The sequence below is a fragment of the Cyprinodon tularosa genome, unplaced genomic scaffold, assembly GCF_016077235.1.
Source record: "Cyprinodon tularosa strain WSP-4 unplaced genomic scaffold, ASM1607723v1 ctg100, whole genome shotgun sequence".
In the NCBI taxonomy this organism is placed as follows: Eukaryota; Metazoa; Chordata; class Actinopteri; order Cyprinodontiformes; family Cyprinodontidae; genus Cyprinodon; species Cyprinodon tularosa.
In genome coordinates this window covers 527,182-549,598 of record NW_024037783.1, presented here as the reverse complement: position 1 = coordinate 549,598, position 22,417 = coordinate 527,182, and the positions used below count along the sequence as shown (strand labels likewise).

The 22,417-nt window shown below is 36.6% G+C and overlaps 1 protein-coding gene across 1 annotated transcript in view; it reads left to right on the top strand.

Annotated features, from left to right (window-relative positions):
- otog (otogelin) overlaps positions 1-22,417 on the top strand; it is a 74,442-nt gene that overhangs the window by 29,204 nt on the left and 22,821 nt on the right. The window contains exons 18-31 of the mRNA XM_038267966.1: positions 1,465-1,539; positions 1,914-1,957; positions 2,058-2,223; positions 10,597-10,704; positions 11,504-11,642; positions 13,367-13,501; positions 13,578-13,724; positions 14,084-14,203; positions 14,456-14,572; positions 16,021-16,177; positions 16,601-16,627; positions 17,131-17,307; positions 19,000-19,278; positions 22,090-22,207. Coding sequence (XP_038123894.1) covers positions 1,465-1,539; positions 1,914-1,957; positions 2,058-2,223; positions 10,597-10,704; positions 11,504-11,642; positions 13,367-13,501; positions 13,578-13,724; positions 14,084-14,203; positions 14,456-14,572; positions 16,021-16,177; positions 16,601-16,627; positions 17,131-17,307; positions 19,000-19,278; positions 22,090-22,207 — 1,809 coding nt within the window. The remainder of the gene's footprint in view (positions 1-1,464; positions 1,540-1,913; positions 1,958-2,057; positions 2,224-10,596; positions 10,705-11,503; positions 11,643-13,366; positions 13,502-13,577; positions 13,725-14,083; positions 14,204-14,455; positions 14,573-16,020; positions 16,178-16,600; positions 16,628-17,130; positions 17,308-18,999; positions 19,279-22,089; positions 22,208-22,417) is intronic.

Genomic DNA, 22,417 nt, shown 5'->3' with positions numbered 1-22,417 from the left:
TAAACTTTGCATATACCCCAGATTCTTCATGGTCTAGAATAGAGCCACATTTACCCAAGGGCTCTGCAATTCTACCATAAATGAAAATGACCACTGCAGTTTTTATTTGTATTTTCCTTTGCACCACAATTAACAAATGTGCTCTGTAGATATGCATGTTTATAATTGGTAGAAGCCCTTTTTTTATTGGTTCTTGACACTGAATTCAGTCATTCATCAAATCAAATGGTAATGGTGGTAAGCTGTGTTGTAACCAAAGTTACCTGAGGCATACTGACAGAATTGAGGTTGCCATACAATCAGGTCCACCAAGCGTCTGTCCACCAACTGCAGGCAATTAGGTTGAAGCGCTTTCCAAAGGACACAATGGTAGAGAGTGACGGAGCAGGGGCTCAAACCTACCAATTACTGGATGAACCCCTACTTTACCTTCACCTCACCATACTAGATGAGGTCTATTGATGCAAATAGTTCTATCCAAGAAAATTTGAATTGGTGGGTGGAACATCAGTCCTTGTTGAACATAAAATGCTGAGTACAGCCAAGAAGTCTATGCATTAAACAGTTTTACTGGAACTTAATACAATGATAAAACTTCTAAGGGTATGTGGAAGTGGCGGCTGGTGGAGTTTTCTCCAATAACCAATCAAATGTATACGAAGGTATCACACCAGTACATTTATGGCAGCTCTGGGTGCAGGAGAGCTGTGCCCAGGATTGTCCTACTACTGCGCATGTACAAATTTTAATGAGAGTCTATGGACAAAGATTTTTACACCCCAGGGTGGAAATACCACCACCAATTGATTGTTACCAATCCAACAACGAAACAGCTTTATTTGTGATTAAAGATGAAATATCTATCTTTCACATCTAAAAAATATATTGATATATTTCAAAATTATTTTATTTCATTTTTATTTTTTTATATCTTAATCGAGATCATTGGGTGGATGCGGCGGTGCCCTTGCGCCCTCTATTGGCGGCCGCCAGTGGTGTGTGGTGATGATAATACAATGAACTGCACAAAGTAACATTTCCTTAAATCAAAGGATTACCAGACAGCAGACAAAGCTCTCCTCTTCAGCTCCAGGGTTCTGTTGTTTTCATGGCCTGAAAAGTCCCCTTATCCAGAATCCACTGCATCTTGCCTGGGACAATGCAAACTCTAGGGTAATTCAGAATTGTACCAAACAGTAAGGACAGTTTAACCAAAGCATAAGTGCTTATGTTTTGTTCTCAACTTGAGGTTTTTCTTGGACAGTCAGAATAAAATGACAAAACAAATGAAACTTGACTAAATTAAACTGAACTTATATGTGTATCTGAAGTTGATTCTGTCTGAAAGATTAGGTTGTTTTTATTGTATATTTATGTATATACACATGAATTTTTAATGCAGTTGTTCATATCAATGATCTGAGTTCAGCAACAGGTTTTGTTGTTGTAATACTTTTTAATCAGGAGCGAGTGTCCCTGCAGTTTCCTTGGAGTAGACTATGAGCCGGGAGACGTGATTTTGACATCAGCAGGTGTTCAGTAAGATCTTTAAAATTTCTTTCTCTCAATGTGCCACAGATTTTAATGTGTTTTTCTATACTGCTGATATTTTTATTAAAAGGACTTGGCAGCCTGATGGATGAAGATCTTTGTGAAGTTTTAGATTCCTTAAGTATCTGAAAAGACAATCACAATTGTGCATTAAGTTGTCATTTAAATCCATAAATACCATAAATGTATGCTATGCTATAGGGGAAATAATTGCATTTGAGCACATTTGTATTTTGTAACTGGCAAATGCATTGTGCTGGGTTTCATTTTGGAAATGCCTAATATTATAGTGTGCAGGAAATAACGCTCAACATGTATGATGATAATATTTGCTGATCATATAACTTAATGATCCCCCACAGGCTTTGTCTTAATGGTAAACTGGTGTCCCAAACTACAGAATCTGGTAAGATGATTCTTATCCAGATTAAGCTTTCTTGTGCCTAACTTAAGTGTTTGGATTTGTTTGATCACATTTTCTTTATTTTCCACCTAACTCCCTGCAGACAGGCTGTGCCCACCGGGTCAACTCTATCTGAACTGCACAGATGAGCAGAACAACCTCATGCCAGGAAGGGGCTTAGCCTGTGAGCGCACCTGTGAGTCATTCCTGCTCAACATCACCTGCTCTGCACACGAGCCCTGTGTCTCTGGATGTACCTGCCCCCCTGGGTGAGTAGTGGCTCATTGTGTTTGTGTATGGAAGCTCATGAAATACCAATTTATTCTTATTTTCAATTTTGTTGAATCAGATTGCAAACCAGGCCTAGGATTCTCTATCTCTATTTTCAAAATAAAAAAGTAGAGAATTGTTTAGAGGTTCTCAGTGAGGTGAAAATCTGGAGAATTATTTTTAATGCATAGTTTCACTGTTTATTTAGGCCCTTCATCCCTTGTTCCATGTCCCGCAAGATAGGTTTCTTTTAATAATTAATTAAAGGTCAGCAGCATTTAAAAAAATCTGTGACAGAAATGGAGGAAGATCTTGATGGTTTGGCATCTTGATTTTGGATCAAGCTTAATGACATTTGACCATTGCTGCATAAAAGATGGCTTTAATTTTCTGTATTCAAACTTAAATAAAATAAAATGCAAGATTGTCATTAAACACTACATCATATAAAAATGCAATAACTCCAGGTTACCAACAAGCCAATGCAAAATGCTTTATACTGTAGGATATCAAAAAGCAAGACAACATCACACCATTAGGATAAAAGCATTATATAAAGGATTTTATAAAATCATAAATCTGATTGTTTAATCAAAGGCATTAAGCATAATGGTTTTCAGTACTGATTAAAATGCATCTAAAATTTGTGCACATGTCACGTTTTCAGTAAATTTTTTTTTATCAGAGTTTAAGATCTTAAAGATCAAATTCTGCCTCGTTCTATCTTGTTTAGTTCTGGTCCGGAGAACACTGTGTTAGCATGTATCTGAACACCTGGTGCTTCTTCTTTGGTCACTCTCTACAAGCAACTCTGAAATGTATTTCGGCTGTAGAGCATTAAGTGTTTTATAAACTAAAAGCAGACCTTTGATACCTATTTTCTTATAAACATGGAAAAACAATAAGACACTGTAAAAACATCAGGGATGCTTCATAAGTCATCCAGAACCTGAAACCCCACTGGAGTGACTCACTTGTTTCTGTTCGCCAGAAAAGCAGGATGACCTTAATGATGACATCAAACTCTGGATCTGATGTTGAGTGCTTGATAAGAACAGTTAATAACTCCCTGAAACCTGAGAGGGAACAGGTTTAGTGGGAAATATGGACACAAAGGCATCTCATTGATGGACAGTGATGATGTAGGTCTAATGAAGGCACTCTTTAAAGTTTGGGAGGTCAACTCAACCTGAATCATCAGTCTGACCAGTATGGCCATGTGTTTAATTGTGCAAGCAAAGGCGATCAAAGATAATTTTAAGATTTATAACTCTACTTAAAGTTTGGTTTTGTACTTTTATTTAGCAGAAGTTTGAATCTACACATCATGAGCATCATTGACCTATTATTTTTTTATCTTGTGCAATATGATCACATGACACACGACTGGAATTATCAAAAGCAAGAATCGTGCCTTTCAGTTACATTTATTATGCAAATTTATTCAAAACTGCTTGCATAACTTGTTAAATGTACACATGCCCTTTGGTAAATCTACAATATTTGGAGCTCAAGATTCTTTAACGTGACAAGGCAAATGCCAATTAACACCTCGTTGGTGACTTATTGTAAAACTAATAGGTTTTAATTTTGGGGAACCTACAGATTTATACAACTTGGGATGTCTTATGGAACAATGTATAAAGATCTGAAATATTCATGATTATTTATACTGAACTACAATAAGCTCAGATATTGCATCACTCTGCCAAGTTCAGGTACAATATCCAACCTGTCACTCTGAGATGAATGTCAGCAACTAAGAAAGCAGAAGCTCCTTTAAAGTTTTAAAAGAGGTTTGAGGTGGATTTTAATTCATAACCTACATAAATAGTTTGACACAAGGTGACAGTGGCCTTGGATGAAGGAGTTTGCCTTTCAACCGCAGGGTTGCTGGTCCAAGCCCTGGCTTTGGCTTTCAATGTTGTTGTGAATGGGTAAATGACTGAATGTAGTTTAAAGTGCTTTGGTCAGGTCTCCTGAAAAAGTTATACATAAGTACAGGCCATTTACAGGCCATAAAAGCAGGTTTTGTAATGGATGAAGTAGACCAACTCGAAGCTTGACTTTTGGCCTAACCTCAACCATGAGGAAAATCAATCAAATATTTTCAAAAGCTGGGGTGGTGCCAGGAAACTAATAAGATTGCTACTAAAAAATTTTTGATCTGTCGGTCCAAACAGAGCATTGCACAGTGTTTAATAATAACATACTTGGTTGATCTTATAACGATGTCTCAGCCATTATTGAAATTGAAATCTAGCTAAGCCTTTGAAAATAACCAACAATTTCAATGCCTTTTTTACTGACAAAGTAAATCAAATACTAAAAGATATATTTGACAAACTCTATGTTGCTAGGAATAGTAATAACTCAATTGAACTGATTAAAGAAATTATATTGCAAGATAGAAACTGCAATGGAACAGTTTATCAGGTGCAGTTTTCCAATAGCCTACTGTTAAGTTTAATAAAATCTAAAGATAAATTATTGTAATCGTACATTGATTTAATGAATTAAAACAGTCTTCAATTCCGGTCTGTTAGTATAATTGTAATTAATTGCCTTAATTATTTTTATGCATTAAAGTGTTTCTAATTAATTACTCTTAATTATGATAAGATACACCATTAGGTACCTGTTGTATCAGAAACAAGAGCTTGCCAAAGGTTCCTAGATCCACACTGAATCTTTAATAACTGGAGCTGGGGGAATGCATATGTTGTCTGGGCTGAAACGGTCCTGTTACTTGGCCCTGTGGGGCAAATCTGAAATATAATTGGTTGAGGAAAATGTCCCTCACTAATATTACTAAGGTAACAACAGTCAGCACTGCAGAGTCTGAAGATATTAAATAGACATAGCAGCACACTGACTCTGAAATGTGATTGGAAAAATATAGCAACCACATAAATGTAAGGCCGTGAAATAAAAAGAATTGATTGTTTGGAATAAATTATAAAAGCTGTATAGAAGAAATTCAAGTTTAGATTAAGAATGTAGGTTAGTGTTTCTGATAGATTTCAGTCCAGCAGGGAAGGCTTTGAAGGCACAGACCGCCCACCACAAGTTTACAGAATGTGCAGTAGAAGGAAGAAGAGCTATTTCACTAACAGATATCAGTCTGTGTATTTTGATTGCAAATTTTCTACCATCAGGGGACTAGATTATGGTTCGACGAAGCAGTTTCCTTGGTCCTCTGCTTTTTTCTATTTTCACAAATGATCTTCCTCTTGTCTTTCAGAGTTTGATAATTTTAGCAAAAAGAAATAGACAGGGTTTTTTAGATGGGTAGACAATAATAGGCTTGTTTTAAATATCATTCACACAAAAAGTTTAAGTCTTGGTTCAAATTATTCATTAAGTAATGTTCACTAAATTTGAAAAGCAAACCTCTGTAACAGGTGCAGAAGGTTGAGCTTTTAGGTTTAACAATTGAACTGGTCTTGTCATATTGAGAAGTTAGTAAGCAAAATGGGTAGGGCTATCTCTTAGAAAAGGCGCACTGTCAAGTTTATGAGAGCTTTTCAATAAAACTAGTTTTAATATCATTAGTATTATCTCCCCTTGGTTATTGTTCCGCCATATGGTCTTGTGCTCCAAAGAAAAATAGCTTCAAATGTTGCTGAACAAAGCTGTGCGACTATCCCTTTCGTTGTCCACCATGGACCAGCATTTACTGTATGCATCAAACTCTCTCTTGGCTATCTGTTGAGAAAAGTTTATTGATAAATCATCTCATCTTTTTGTAATGATATTTGTACAAAGATGAAGTATAAGTCTTTGTATTGTAACATTATCTATGTTTATTAAAGGCACAGTTACTCTACAAGGCAACAAGCAACTGATCACAAAATAGTTCCAACAGCGAAAGCCTGTGCGATGCAGAGGACAGTGTTATACATTATAGAGCTGCTGGTCAGTGGCTTCAGTTTAGAAAAAGGACCCATTATTTCAGATGTTTTAAAGTCATTCTGAAAACTTTTTTTTCAAATCACTTTTTCTTAATTACTATTTTTTTCTTTAACCCTTTTATGTTTTCATTCTGGTGATGGACCCCAAGAGGACTAGTTGCAAACCTGCTGGGTAATTAATGGAGCATCCTAACAAATAAACACTATAATTGACCTGTAACCAGTTTGCCTAGAAGCTCTAATTATTTATTATAAAATAAGAAAACAAAAACTGATCTGCGCTGAGCCTGGCTTCATCAGCTTATGTGAAAGACATGAAAATGCAACCAAAGAAAGCCACTGGGGAGAGCATAGAAAATTCACACAGAAAAGCTGTTCAGTGTATCTCTTTTCAGACTAAAGTATTTAAAAAACAAAACACACACAAAAAAAAAAAACGAAAAAAAAAAAACAACTGAACTTTTTGGTATTTATCTGCAGCAGAACTTTTAAACCTCTAATGGGAAATAATTAGCTGTGGTGTTGACTGAGGACTCCATTGTATTTTTTCTTTCACAAGGAGCACTTTGTTTATGATCAAAATGTCGAGCATTCATTACTCCGTTCTGTGTCAGCTGAGTTCATATAAACCTGAACTTTTAGGTCCAAAACTGAAGTCTGCACTTTCCTGGAATATGGTTTCAGATTACAGTTTATATGTACACATGATGCTGTGCAAAGGTTTAAAGGCCCCTCCAGAGGCTTCACATTTTGTGTCCAAACAACTGGATTTTTTACAGATATTTTTAACCATACTGGATCAGTAATTCTCCAGACTCCATGATCATCTTTAACGGTTTCTTCCACCTTTTTAAATTGCAGAGTTTTTGATTTATTTATTATTTCTGACAATTTTTAAAGATTTGTAGCAAGCAGGCTACCTGACTATGACAGCAGACTGTCCAGGGTTTCCCTAAAACTGAGAAAATCAGAAGGTGGGAAATGCAAAACATATGTTTACAAGCAGATAATAATGTCTTTAAGTAATGTCATCTGAAAAAAAAAAATCTGTAAAATAAAATAACTAATAGATGCTCCTTCCCAACCCTTTAAAGGTGGATCTAGATTTTTTTAAGCCAAGGCAACTGTTGGAAAATTTGCAGAAATAAAAAGATAATAAAACAGACATGAACATCAATGATTGGATTAAGATTCTCTGGAAAACTTTGCCACTGCTTTTACACACAAAAATGTCCTTTATGGTGGGCTAAAGGAATATGTTAAAATGTTTTAACATACAGCCAGAATTAATGAATTTGTTCAGATCAAAGTATTTTAATGTGCTACAATATTACAATGATAATCTAGATCTAAATCCAATTGAAAATGTGTGGCAAGGATTATGAGTGATGATTACAGATGTTCGTCAATGAATCTGACTTAGCATTACATATTTAGGTATTTATTCCAGGGGGTGCTGAATAAAGATGCACATACAAGTTTATGGACACGTATTTATAATGAAGTTAAAGAAAAAATAGAAAACAGTACATATATTGTATTAACACAGATAGCTGAATTAGGGGTGAGGTTTTTGAGCCTAGTGTTGAACTTTTGGAGTTCAGGCGTGCAGCAGAATAACTCAGCTGAACTGTTTTGGGAATTTGCTTGCTCTTTTTCTTTCAGTTGAACAGTACCATCATCCTCATTGTCTTTGAAACTATCACAGAACAATGCACATTGTCAGTTATTTGCAACAAGTTTGTAGGTCAGAAGGATAAGTGATTGCAGGATCTTTGATCAGAGTAATCGATACAGACACTTGGCATGCAGATAAAGGAAGCTGTTAACAGCGTTTTATCTGTCGTGTAACTCTACTCAGATGAACCTGAGGTTTATGGCGGCACCATTCACTATGTGACTTCACTGTCCGGTGCCCTGCCAGTAGATGTAGCTCAGCTCTGCATATAACAAGATTCTTATCTGTTTGGTAGTTCAGAGAGTAGTAAAGCAAATGCAGGTATCCAGACTTTTTCTTTTTCTATTTCTGTGAATCCCAATTTTCTGTTTTTTTTTTTTTTTTTTTTTTCATGTACAGGAGTGTAAATTCCTTTAATTCACAGTTGCCCACCTTTAAAATTTGCTCCCTTTGCCCATTTCTATCCTGGAAAGAAATAACTAACTTTTCTTTAGGATTAAATGATTGGGTTTATTTTTTATTTTTTTTTTATATCTGTTTTTGTTTTGTTTTTGTCTGCTTTTTATTTTTCAGATTTGGAGATCATAGACCAATAAATCAAAAATAGAATTTATATACTCATTCATTGCCTTCCCCTTACTTAATATATGTAAGGTCACTGAGGTAACCTTTTCAAGAAGGAAAGACATGGACCCCTCTCTTCAGTGACATGTTCCAGCAAACTTGGAGGATCAAAAGCAGCCTCAATTCTCTCTATCTGCTTTATGATTTCCCCCAAGTAGAATGTACCTAAGAGAGTCATCCTGATAAATACTCTGAACCACCTCATCTCTCTTTTGATGCAAATCAACTCACACCAGTCTTATGTTGTTTAATGGAGCTCATCGTGTAATAAACATTTTAGAGCACTGATACAAAGTCCTCATTTCACCCACTTGTTTTTAGAAAATAGTTATTATAGTCAAATCACTATGCTATTAACACAGGTGAGGGAAAAAAAATCAAACGTTTTTTAACGGTTTGGTACCCATTTATATGTTCTCAGACGAAGCCCTGATCACCTCTTTCCATCTTGCACTCTACCCTATCATCTTTGAGAGTGAGACAACAAGACATTTAAACTTCTCTGTTTAAGAGAAAGACTCTCCCTATTCACCAGAATCTTAACCCACTATACCAATCCAGCACACAACTGAAAATGTCACAAAAATGCCAACACAACTAGATCATCTGCATAGAACTAAGATGAGACCTGATTATCCAAAACCAGCCACCATAGTTCCCTTTGGTCTATAAACACCACACACTCTAGGTAACTTTTTTACTGATTTAAAACTGCCCTTGTCAAGGTGTTCATTGACATCCATATAAATACAGACTGTGGAAGAACCACAGCGCTGGTATTACAACATTCAATCCCGTTTATCACTCCATTTTCTTGGTGTGGTTTAAAAACTGGGTCGCATTTCTGGTACAGCACTGGACAAGTTTAAATTCTAGTTGAAGTAAAGAAGCTTTCTTTTTCCTTGTCAAAAGGGACAGTAGGTTTAAATAAGAGACCACAGAAATCACCAGATTTTTAGTGTTCTCCATCTTAGCCCCCCTGACTCTGACAATGATAAACAACAAAAGTGACCATGAATAAATAACAACAAAACTTACCATAGATATGCAGAGTACACATAGCTGAACATTAAGATGTCATCAGGTGACTATGTACCTATGAAGGTGCTTGATAAAAATCAATGTATTGATGCGCCAAAATTATTGTCAGCTGAATCAAGAGAAAACCTAAGTAATACTTTTTTGACCAAAAAAGGAGCATTCAAAAGTTAGCTTATAGCTCGAAATTTGGGTATAGTAATCTCTTCAAAAATGTGTTTTCTATCATATATCATTTATATTATCCTACTGTATTTGTGTGTCACTTTTGTCTCTAGATCCAATGCATATACTGTTCTTTTTCTTTGTTTTTTTTTCGTGAACAGCACTTTGAATTTTCATGCCAACTAAATGTGCTATATAAATAAGCTTGCCTGACCTAGTTTTTAGTTTGCCAGTGTAATTATTTGAATTTAATTATGTATAGAATTTCCTCAGACACACTTCTTCAGAAGGTCTCAGATTGTATTTCCATCTCTCTTTATGTCTTTGAATTCCTATCTCTAGAAAGGACTGAGGCAAGTCCTGAATTGGAAAACTGCAGGTTGGAAATGAGGCAATGGCACTTGCTGGAGTTTAAGTATCCCATGGTCTGGTCAAGAATGAGGGTAGAGGAACTGGGAGATTTATAGGCTGATTTTGAGCTGCAATAATGAAAAGAATGGGATATTAAACACTAACAGTGGGAATAAGCATCCTCTGTAGAGAGGGCAGGTTCATCCTTAGGTGTGGGCCTTAAAGTTTACAGTAGAATTGGAAATGGAGAGTTTTGGAGATATTCCACGAGTGGCTCGAGCCTTCAGTGAAGAGACCTCGCTTGTCACTTTCTTTGGGGGAAACTTTCCCCTTGATTGAGCTGCAGGAGGTAATTATGATAAAGGTAATACAAAGGCACCTGATGGTCCTATGATCCAGTTCCATGTAGGTGGAAGAACAGACAGATCAGGAACATGCTCTTTACCATGTTTTAACATAAGCGAGGTTAGCATTTAATCCCACCCCCCACTTTACGCAAGATATGGAAGTTATTTGTTTGTAATGCACTGTGAGGGAAATGTTTCCTTGATTTATCCTAAAACAAGAATTCCTGATCACATGGTTTTTTTTTTCTCATCCAGGTTACTAAAACATGGGGATGAGTGCTTTGAGCCTGATGCTTGCCCCTGTCTGTGGAAAGGAAAAGAATATTTCCCTGGTGACAGAGTTTCCTCCCCCTGCTATCAATGGTAGGTTCACACATATGATGTCATTATGAATAATATGATTCCCATTTTATCTGTGTAATTATAGCAACGGGAGGGGTGGCCTAGTGGTTAGGGCATAGAGCTTGAAATGCTGAGGTTGTGAGTTCAAAACCCACTCCCACAGACTGCTACTCTGCTCCGCGGGTGCCCCATGATGGCAGCCCACTGCTCCCCAAGGGGATGCGTTAAATGCTGAGGTAAATTTCTCTAATGTGAGATCAATAAAGTTTAATTCTTATTATTGAGGCTTACATTATTTTTCTAAATTGACTAGATTGTCATTTTCCAGTTTATCATAAATTTGTGTTCCTCTGCTGAAGAATTATCTCGGAAATGAAGTCAAATCGCCAACATTTTATAGAGAAGACTTGGCCTGGAACTACAGAGTCCTGAGACTGTCAGGGTAGCAAAAGTTGCCATCTGATATGTGTAATTCTCTGTTATCACGAAGCAGAAAAAAGGCCTTGAAAGGCGCTGACAACAGAGAGGGCCCTTGTACATGTCTCTGATTGCATCTGTTTCAAACTGTTCATGGGTGGTGAAAGAAACCTCCCCCTGATCTCAGTTATCCTTCCATCCTTCTCCTTTAAGTTACAGCCAGCAAAGATGATGTAGCTGACAGCTTAATGGCACATGAGTGGCAATCTGGCCTTGGCCAATTTACAAGCACTTTTCTGCCTTCAATAAACCAGGGTCTTCACAAATGTTAGATAAAAAAGTTTCTGCGCAAAGTGGCAACAATTTTCTGTTAAACCATTAAACCTTTTTTCTGTCTTTGTAGTGTTTGCCAACATGGAACGTTCCAGTGTTTGTTTCGCCCATGTCCATCCATGTGCGCGTCTTATGGCGATCGCCACTACAGGACATTTGACGGACTGCTGTTTGACTATGTCGGTGCCTGCAAAGTTTATTTGGTTAAGGTAAATTCAGTAAAGCAATTTATTTCTATTTTAATTCATGTTTAAATTAAATCTCAATACAAATTAAGTTATTATTGTTATTGTTCTTAACCCTCACTGTAGTCTTGTTTAGCTGCTTCAAGCAGGTTAACCTTCAGGATAGTTCTGTACTTAGCTTCATCCTTATACCTGTTAACTTCCTCTGCACAACAAAGACCTCCTCACAGTATAACTGTGGGACCAGCATGCTTTTCTGTGGGAACTGTGTGGGTATGACATGCTGCTAGTTTTCCATTTCACAGTGTTTTGCATGTAGGCTCATAGAAAATGAATAAAGAAAACTGGCATCATTTGACCAGAGCACATCCATTAGCTTATTTGCTGTGGAAATGCTTTACTTTCACCACTAGGGCTGGGTATTTTCGCCAAGGTCCTCAATTCGATTTTGATTCATACAGTTCTAAGTCGATTACGGTAATTTCGACTGATTCGATCTGTTTTTACAATAAAGAAAGTGGTTCAGCTGTGTTTCAAAATGCTCATGTATTTTATTTTTTCCTGTCATATTAAACAAAAAGTGCAATCTTGTAAATCAGACAGTTTAAACTTGCAATGTAAACAACACTGTCTTAAAATTACAAACTTGTTTGTGAAAAGTGAAAAAACAAAGCCACACACGAGAAAGCAGACATGACACAGCGGGGACACAGCAGACATGCATGAGCTGCATTATCTTGACTGCACAAACCATATTTGCAACATTGTCTTTAACAACTACAGGGTGCTTGCTGGTTAGTCGACCCCAATTTATCAATGTCTTCAGTCAGCCTATTGGCTATATCTGCAGCTGTCTGGTTTGAAGTAATCTTAGTGGTCTGTAGCACGAGATGTGAGGCGCCACTCATTATCAATCTAGCGGGAAGTCACCCTTATGTCACATATCCAGCAAATTATCTTTAGCTGTTTTAAATCCAAAATGGTTCCAGACATCAGATTTCAGTTTGGACAGCTTGCTGAGCGGTGTGTTACTTTGGTCAGCATTCCGCTTCACTACAAAACTAATCGATCCCATTCCCTACACGTCGATTTTGCAAAAATGTAAAGGAATCAGTCCAAAATCGATTAAATCGATTTTTTTACCCATCCCTATTCACAACCTGTCTATTTAGGTGAATGCCCACTTCATCATAACTTTGCAGGAAGATGGCGTGATATGTTTTTCTTGCCAGCTTTGAAAGAGATGACCTCTCGCTAAAGAGATGAGGGAGATAACTGATGGCTCCTAAAGTGACAATAAGGATGTCTTTTGGGTTTTAACCAGGCATTCAAACTGCCAAGATATTTGAAGAAGATGTTCTTTGGCTTTGGTTCATAGGTGGGTAAGTCCAGATCTTTAGAGGTGATGTCCTTCATATTTAAGAAATTTCCCTCCTTAAACACCATATTTTATAATGGATCCTTAAAGTGCTCCTACAAGAACTTGGACTAAGGTGACATGGAAAATAAATGCAGTCAGGTCACATCTTAATTATCTAAGACCAGAAATGCCAGACTCTGAGGGACTTGATGGATGGTCGAAGACATAAACTTCCTTAATGGACGGTCTGCAGAAAAATAGAAAAAAAAATGAATCTTTTCAAACTTAAAGAAATCTAACTTCCCTGTGTTTTAATTTCTTATTTTTGATGAATGTCTTAGTTGTTTAGATCTCTGCTGCTACTAAGGCTGTAACCTCTCATACACAGAGCAGCGCTGATGTGGTGCTGAATGTGATGGCTGAGAACGTTGACTGCTTTGACAGTGGAATGATCTGCAGAAAAACACTCCTTATCAACATGGGAGGATCTTTCATATCTTTTGATGATGATTCTGGGAAGCCAGTAAGTGCCATTTTTACATTGTTTTATATTTGAATGGTAAGATGAGTAAGTTAACAGGATTCTCCATCTCATGAAGAATCCATCAAGTGTGATTGACAAGAAGCAGCAGATGTTTATTTGGCCGGCTGGATACTTTACAATAATTCACTTCCCAGAAGAAGATGTGACGGTCTTATGGGACCGCAAGACCACAGTTCACATCCAGGTTGGACCTCACTGGCAGGTAGGACCTCAGTTTTGACTATTTTTTCTTGCTAATCCTCAAAAAATCTCTTTCCTTCTCAGATTCCTGTGTTCTGACTGATCTAATGAAACCTCTATGGAAATTGAAAATACACAAATTATAATTTTTAGGGTGCAACTTGAAAAACATTAAAAGGCCCTTGCACTGTACTGTAATTGGATCATCAATTAGCTCAGTTCTGCCATTGGTGGTGAGACACTGTAATACATGATTTAGTTAAAGAAAGTAAGAGCTGCGTACTTCTAAGTGCTAAACTACTGCATTCTGTGCAGAGACTTTTATAAGCTCATTATAAAAATGTAAGGAAACAGATAATTAAGACAACATGATGTTTTTAGGGGAAACTAAGTGGCCTGTGTGGGAACTTTGACCTGAAGACGGTGAACGAGATGCGGACGCCTGATAACATTGACTCTCCAACACCACAGGAGTTCGGAAACAGCTGGACAGCAACAGAGGTGAAGGGAGCATCCTCTACATGATTTATATTTCAAAGATGAGACACCTAGAGTTTTATCAATCAACCCCAATGCTTTTTAAATGCTTAAATTCGCCTTTTTTTAAATGGGTACATCTTATGGAGACATGAAAACTCACTATTTCCAGAGCATTTTTGTTGACATTTACAAGACAATAACATTGATATTTTATTATTGTGAATTTTACTCAAAGATTAAATAACCTCTTTCTCTGTGTGTTTGTGTCTTTAGTGTGTGAACAGTCCAGACATCAGACACCCCTGCAGCCTCAGTCCTCTCAGAGAACCATTTGCAAAGCGCCAGTGTTCCATCCTGCTCAGTGAGGTCTTTCAGACCTGCCACCCAGTGGTGAGGAGTGGGACCACAACAGCCCTGATTTGATCAGATTAAACAGTATAAACATAGTATTTTAGTAATTAAGTTAGCGTAGTTATACTAATATGTAGATTTACCTAACAATAAGAAAAATATTTCAGGTAGTTTATTTTAAATGTGATCATTATTGCTTATATTTAATAAAACCTCTAAACTCAGTTTCTTAGATAGTTGGGATATTAATTAAAACCTAAAAAAAAGGATTGTTTTTATGGAAATTATATATTTTTTCAACCTACACAATCATAAGAATGATCCTTTAAATTGATTTGAATGCTTCTTAGAGGTCTGAAGCTCTCTTCAGATGAAAGAAATTGTTGTCTTACATTTTGTAAAATCTCGGAGTCTGAAGGTAGAGAGGAAAGGCTTAGAATCCATGTTCTCTAAAGTGAAGTATGAAGTTTCCCCAGTATGGGATTATTTGGATTACCATGTCTGCTGCTGGTGGGTGTTGGCTTACTGGGTTTTCTGAAGTCCACAGTCAGCACAGCTTTCTGTTAATAAATGTTAGAGCACTTGATGCTTCCCTCTTTTGCTTTATTTATTATGCAGCAAAACTCGGCCCCCCCCCTTTTCTACCGAAAGTACCAAAAACTTGTTCAAACACTGTAGAGGCACTGCGTTTGCAACAAACCCGACTGACCTTAAACCCATAATAAACCTATGGCATATGTTCTAGAGAGGAAAATGAGATACACCAGACCGAACTATGCAGATAAGCTTTGGGATGCTAAATAAAGCAACCAGGTTGCTCCTAACACCTCAGTAGAAATTTAATTGCAATGATTCCCAAACAAGATCAGAGTGCATTATAAAACAATTATGAGGAGAAGCCTGAGAACTAGTTCATATGGTTAATGTGAGCCTTTTACCGTGAATAACTATATGTGCCCTCTTTCATCCCTTTTGACATGAAAACTGGCTTAGAGCTTATCTGCTTAACCACCTACAAAATGGATCTAGTTTACTGTTACATTTTCTAGCATAGAAAGTATTTATGGAGGGCATAGCGGCGGTAGTGCAGGGGCATAAGTACGCAACACATGTACAGAGTCTTTGGTCCTGGATGTGGCCATCACAGGTTCAAGTCATGGGCTGGTTTTACTTTGCTGCATCTCTTCTACCTCTCTCTAGTCCCATTTCCTGTCTACCTACTTTCAGAAGATAACAAAAATAAAGATCAACAGAGCTTAAAAAATGTTGTTTAAAGAAAGTACTGTATTTATGGATCAGTGCTTCTATGTTCCTCTTGTGTTTTATTGTCTCCTTGAACTGCAGTCGAGCTTGACAGAAAGCTGCTTAGGAGGAGTTTTAAAAAGATAATCAATACTACAAATCTAGTCCTGTTATTTGGAAACACAAAATAATCAATATTTAACTACACTTTTGTTCAGCAAAATTTGCATTCTGTTTATGTTCAGGTGGATGTTACCTGGTTCTACATGAACTGCCTTGCTGATACATGCGCCTGCAGCCGCGGGGGTGACTGCGAGTGTTTCTGCACCAGTGTGGCGGCTTACGCTCAAAGATGCTGCCATGAGGGCATCCCTGTTGACTGGCGCTCACCGTCTCTCTGCCGTACGGAAACGCTTTCCCAACAGTATTTTTTTATGTTTCTATGTGATAGATGTCTGAAGATTAACATAATTTCTGACGTCTTGAACTATCCCATTATCTTCTCCTTCCAAGCAGCCAGAGCTATTTGTTATCACCTTTTATCATGCAAAGATATGCAGGCACTCTTTGAACTTTAGCTGCTTTTCACTTATGTTAAGTGAACCAGCACATTTTAAGACATTTTTTGCCCCCTTACACTGATATTTGTATTGAATGTATATAAAGGCAAAAAATTAAAGAAAGTGAATGATAGTCTTTTAGCATTTGGTAAATTGAAGTGTGTTTCTTTAAAAACTTCTATACCTGTTTGATCTTCAGAAAATGAACATATTGTAATTATGTTCTCTCCTTGATAATTTCTCTGTTTACTTTCTTTTTCTGCAGCCTTTGACTGTGAATTCTACAACAAAGGTAAAACAAAACAACCACTATCTTAATTTTTTGGATGTACAACAATTGGAATTTCTAAACACTTTTGCCTAGAAATGTACTTCCTATGATAAGACAGACTTGGACCTGCATTCTCTTGTAATTTACAACTTTTACTAATCTGCACAGCTTAAACATACTGCTTTCTGAAGAATAGTTTTTAAATAGTTTCCTTGTTACTAATAAATATTTTTGCTAATTATGTTTTGTTGATTTTAACTTGAGAAACTTGCTTTTGAGCCCTTAAAGCTAAGTCCAGGACCTAGTGCCACGCTTTCATTGGTTGTAAACAAGAAAAAAAGATACTGTAAAGAATTCAAAAATATATAAACACATTGAAGCAGGTTTTTTTTAGTTTGCTAAATTACTTTATTGGCTCAGAAAAACTAGTAATAACTGAAATCTGCTTAAACAACAAAAAAGAAATGTCAATGGAATTTGAACTTGGTTAGATTGTTTGTAAAATCTATGCCTCCTTTCTGCAGTTCTAGGTAAAGGCCCGTTTAGGCTCTTCACTTATAGGGATCAGACAACTCTGTTGGCAGCCAGCAGGTCCAGTGGCTTTGTTTTCCTGCAGCGGGTTAACATCAGCACCAATATCGCTGCCGGGGTCCTGGTAGAGTTCATGATGACACCGGGCTTAAGCAGAACCAGGCCCCATGGTGAGCACATATTTATTATTTACAAAAAATGTGAATTTGCCATTATCAATCAATCTCTTACTCTCCACTGTCACTTTTTATCAGAATATGTCGAGTTTATAAGCAGTTTATTTTGTTTCCATTGCTTTAATTACAGGTAAGCTAGGATTGTGTGCAAACCTCAACTCATTGTCGAACAGTATTTGAAGGTTATTGACTTTTTTATTGTTCAATTTCTAAAAATATAAGACATTTCTGGAAAGTAAGGGACATTTTTAACTTGGATTTTATCAACAAAATCTCAGTTTAGGTTTTTTGGTCAAACTCATTGATTGGTTTGCTTCTTTAGATACTAATAAATAACCCACATAAATCCACACTTATTTAACTAAAAAACCTTAAGATCAGGTTTCTGGTTGGTCCAAAAAAGGTGGTCAATCTTATCTGCCTAATAAGGTGATATGTTTTATTATGATTTGGGGAACTTAGAAATAATAAAATCCTAAGTAGGCAGTAAATGCTTTGTATTCTAATATTTGAGCTTGAAAAACTGAAAATGATTTAAAATCAATATGAACCCTAAGAAAATCCTTTTGAGAATGTGTGTTATATTGAGATGCTGCCAGGTTTGTGCTACTTAGTCACATGTGTTTTATCTGATTCAATCATTGTTTTTGTTTTTTGTTTTTAATCAAGACTTAAGCCCAGTCACAACTTGTATTAGTTGAAAAAAATAAGATGGTGCAGTTTTATTTTGTTTTGTTTTGAGGTTCAAAAAAGTTGTCAAATTGACATCCTGAGAGAACTTCACTTCCATCAGGCATGGTTTGTTCCTTTTTCCCGCAGCTCTCCAAGGGGAAATATGACTGTTGTTATTGTCATTGGAAAAATAGCTCAGTGGTGTGACTAAACATCTTACAGAAAACTCTACATTGCAAAGTCTATTTTCATTCAGAAATACGTAATCCAGTGTTAAATCGCTAATTTCAGTTAAACTTGATTTAGATTCTGTGTAAAACTTTTTTTTTTCTTCTGTGACTAAAGGCCACGCAGGCTTTACTGCTTCAGTTTCTTTTACTGGTGATACGGTTTGGAAGGATCAGAGCTCTCGTGTGAAAACGCTAATAAAGGCGATGAACTCATTGTGAAAGGGGTCACAGATCAGATTGGCAAACACTCATACAGCAACTCAAGCTGCAGCCCTGACAGCGAGCCAATCCTCGAACAAGCTGCTCTCACTCGCAAACCCTTCAGATTTGTACTGCCTGTTTCTTTCAAGTACCGTTGGTCTTATTTCTTTGTTTTTTTTTCTTTGTCTGATTTAGACCAGTTCTATGTTGAGTACCTTAAAATAGCAGTTCACAGCTGAACATATAGCTCAAACTTTAACATTATCTATAAAATTTCATTCTTCGGGAATGTACTTAGAAGTGTGTAAAAGGGGTGTCCTCATCTTTTCTTTTACTTTCATAAAATCACTTGAATATGCGAAGCCCCCTTTTTTTTATTTAAGATGCTCTATTACCAAAATATAACAATAATCTCATAAGAAAAAAGAGGTAACTAGGAACTAAAACAAATACAGTATGTTATTATTCCACTTCAAGGTTTTAGTTGGGTCTGTGTTGTTCTATGTTTGTTCCTAGAAACTAAAGGGAAGGTAGACATTGTCCAGGATCTTGTCTGATTGACAATTATATCTTTATTGCGTAGATGCATCACGGATTTCCTTTGAAGCAGTCGACAGACCGAACTACTTCCTGCATGCCAGTGCCAGTGGCCAGGTTAGGCTGGCCAAGTGGGAGGACAGTGAGGCATTCTGGGATGGAGCTACCTTCATTATCCACAGGAACACCTGGATTTCAGGCTATGACTCACTTGAGTCACATGCTAAACCCGGCTTCTTCCTGCACGCCACTATGCCTCGCCTCCACCTGCTCAAGTTCAGACACACTTACAGTTTCCGCCAGGCCTCGCTGTTCAGACTCTCAGGTCAGCATTCCTCAGTCACACAGAACGCATTTTACACCCTGAAGAGGGAGCAGTAGCTGATGAAGTATTTTCTAGTCAGGTATGTAACATATATAAGACACACTGAGAGAAGAATAGATATGCTCCTTTGGTGTATTATTTTATGATTTTAGAAATCTTTTCCAAAGACCACTGATTATAATCCATATTTTGATGTCACTCTCCTCTTTTTAAGCAAAATTAGCACTTTAGAGCCATATAACTGCCAACCAGTATGAGTGCGACAAGATTATTGTTTAACCAAAGATAAAAACCAGCATTGATCTTCAAAAGTTAAACAGTTTTTGCTGCATAAACACCATCTAATGTATTACATGCTTTATGCATAATTTAAATGTAACTAAAACACATAATATTTTCATCAAACTTCCCTTTTCAATGACCTTTGAACTAGACAAGTAAGATAAAAACAACAAAAGAAAAAGTTCACCCATCACCTTTATATCAGGTTTTGCTATAAAAAAAAATCCAGAACATTTGTCCTTTAAATACAAGGGCACCTTCTGAATTTGGTAATCTACTAATTTACACTTTCAGCTGCCAACAAATACATTTGGATGCCATTTTGTACGGATGAAATTGTCTATAAAACTCTTAAAAAAGTAGAAGCTGCTATAATTCAAACTTGCATTTATTCAAAATAAACGACAGCCTTTTACTGACAGTGAAACAATGAGTTTAAGCTGTTCTTAAGGCATTTCTAATTTGCATGGACAGTGCAGAGGGGGTCTAGCATAATAACATCAGGGCTTTCAATCCATAAAGCTGCGATAAAGTGGTCGCTTGTTTTTATAATTCTTTTTTTAATTCATGGACAAAAAATTGTTGCAAAATATAAGCGGTTTATGTGGTGGGCAGACACCATATTTGAGTTCATTGCAAAAATATCTCTGTATTCATAGCTGTTTCTTTATTTAACCTTAGATAGTACTTAATATTAATAACAATATTTGGCTTTGTGTAAGTCAGAGCAAAGCTTTTCAGCTCTTCAACGTTTTGGTTCCAATCTCCTAGATCTAAAAAAAACAAACACTTTTAATTCTTAAAACCTTTGTTATTCTTAGATTTGGTAACTATCTACTGTTGAATTGGAGGCGTTATTATTATTTACTCTTAACCAGACAGGGTTTCATAATTTCATGAAGCTGCATTTTGACCATGTGGTGGTATTTTCAACATACAGCAGTAAAGAGCATTCTCATCTTCCAGCAGTGGTATCAGCCTTGGTCAAGCCTAAAACGTAGGGCTTTTTCTCCTATTCCTTCAGAGCAGTATTGTTTTAACTAGCAGCTGGTGTTCATGCTGCTGTACCAGGGCCAATGAAACAGCTGCTCTACATTCAGTCTAAATTGTGGAACTTAGCAGCAGTGTTAAAGCACATAAAGGTGTTTCTGCTGATGTCAGAACTGTCCGTGGTGCTGAATGAACGATTCGAAACAAAAGCTTGCAACAATTAATGTAAGAGTGTAATATATTCTTTAACCTTGTATTCGATAAATGCCAAACCTTTGGTCATCTTCTTATTCAGCTTCATTGTCCAAACCCTCAGTAATTAAAGGCAGAAACATCAAGACATTTATTTTTGTTTTTCCTAAGCATGTTTAATCAGAACCCTGGCAAGCAGTGTTGTAAGAAAGAAGAATGTTTCTATTAACAGTAAATGATCGTAAACTATCTAATAATGTCATACAAATGGAACAGACACAATACATATCCTTAATATGGTTTGTTCCACCCAAAAATAAATCACAACCGTTAATTAATCAGAAACCAGGACAATAAGCTGAGGATATTCTAATTTGTCATGCTATTCAGCTTTTAGCAAAAAAATAATGCACTTTACTAATGGTGAGATGATCCCTTCAGTCGACAGTGACATTATATGCTGTTCGTTGAAAGTTTTTCTGGAAAGGCCAGTGAACACTATGAATTGGTCAGTAAATTGTTGTCTTGGACAAGTCTAGACCGTATCATAACTATATTCTGTATTCCATACAGAAAAGATAATTATCCATTTTCTAAATAATTGTGTGAGTTTTGCCCAGAGAATGTAAAAGTCACATTTATTTATTTATTATTTATTTATTTATTTCAGACATACAACTATATAATAAAGACAGTATATGTTCATATAACATAAATTAAAACAGTCTGAAAAAGGATGTTTTGGTAGAAGCCAGGAGCTTATAATGCCCACGCTCCAAAGCCAATTTACTAGAAAGCAAAAGAAAAAAGATAAAAGCTTATTGAAAAGAGTTTTGTATGCTGCATGTTTGTGTTTTTAACTGTACTTGCAAACACGCTCCCAGCATGGACAATTGCTGCACTTGAGCAGGGGTCCTTCTATAATATCCTGATGGAAAATCTTATGACATGTTAAGAGTAGTAACAATTTCAGATTTTAACAAACCTGATTCCTGCATGCATTTGGCATTTGGCATATTTTTTAATCCTTAATGCTTCCTCATTAATTCCTAATGTTATGCAAGATTTGAATAGTTTTTTTGTAAATTACACTGAATTCTAGACAATATTTGTGCAATTCAAGCTGAATTCAAATGCATCAGTTGTTTCTGTGTCATAACTAATAATTACACCATCATATAAATCCTTAAGATCATATCTTGGATCTTGCATCGTATTTTGGAAAGTAGCTTAAGGTAATGTGTTTGCAGCCGGCTTAATTGTTCAAGACTGTTGTATTCTTGTACGAAAGACCTCCTTGTTCTTAATTATACACCAGTCAGAAAGCTTTGTGTGTTTTTCATTTAGGCCCCAGATCAGACACCCGACCAAGTCCTCGATGTCAGTGGCGCTACGACTCCTGCATCAGCCCCTGTTTCAAGACCTGCAGCGACCCGTCGGCTGAGTCATGTGTCACCATCCCACAGTAAACCTTTTCCTCAACTTTCGGTTGATGATTTTAAGTGAACCGTAAAAATTATGTAAAAATATCCTATTTGGTATATAGAAGAGTATAAGGTCAACTCAACTACTGCAAATTACCAATTTCCAGGGTCTTGCAGAAAAGACCGCATCCTGCTATCTGCCATCCCCCAGTTTGTATGAAGTAATGGTGCTGATATGCTGTCTTGTGCTG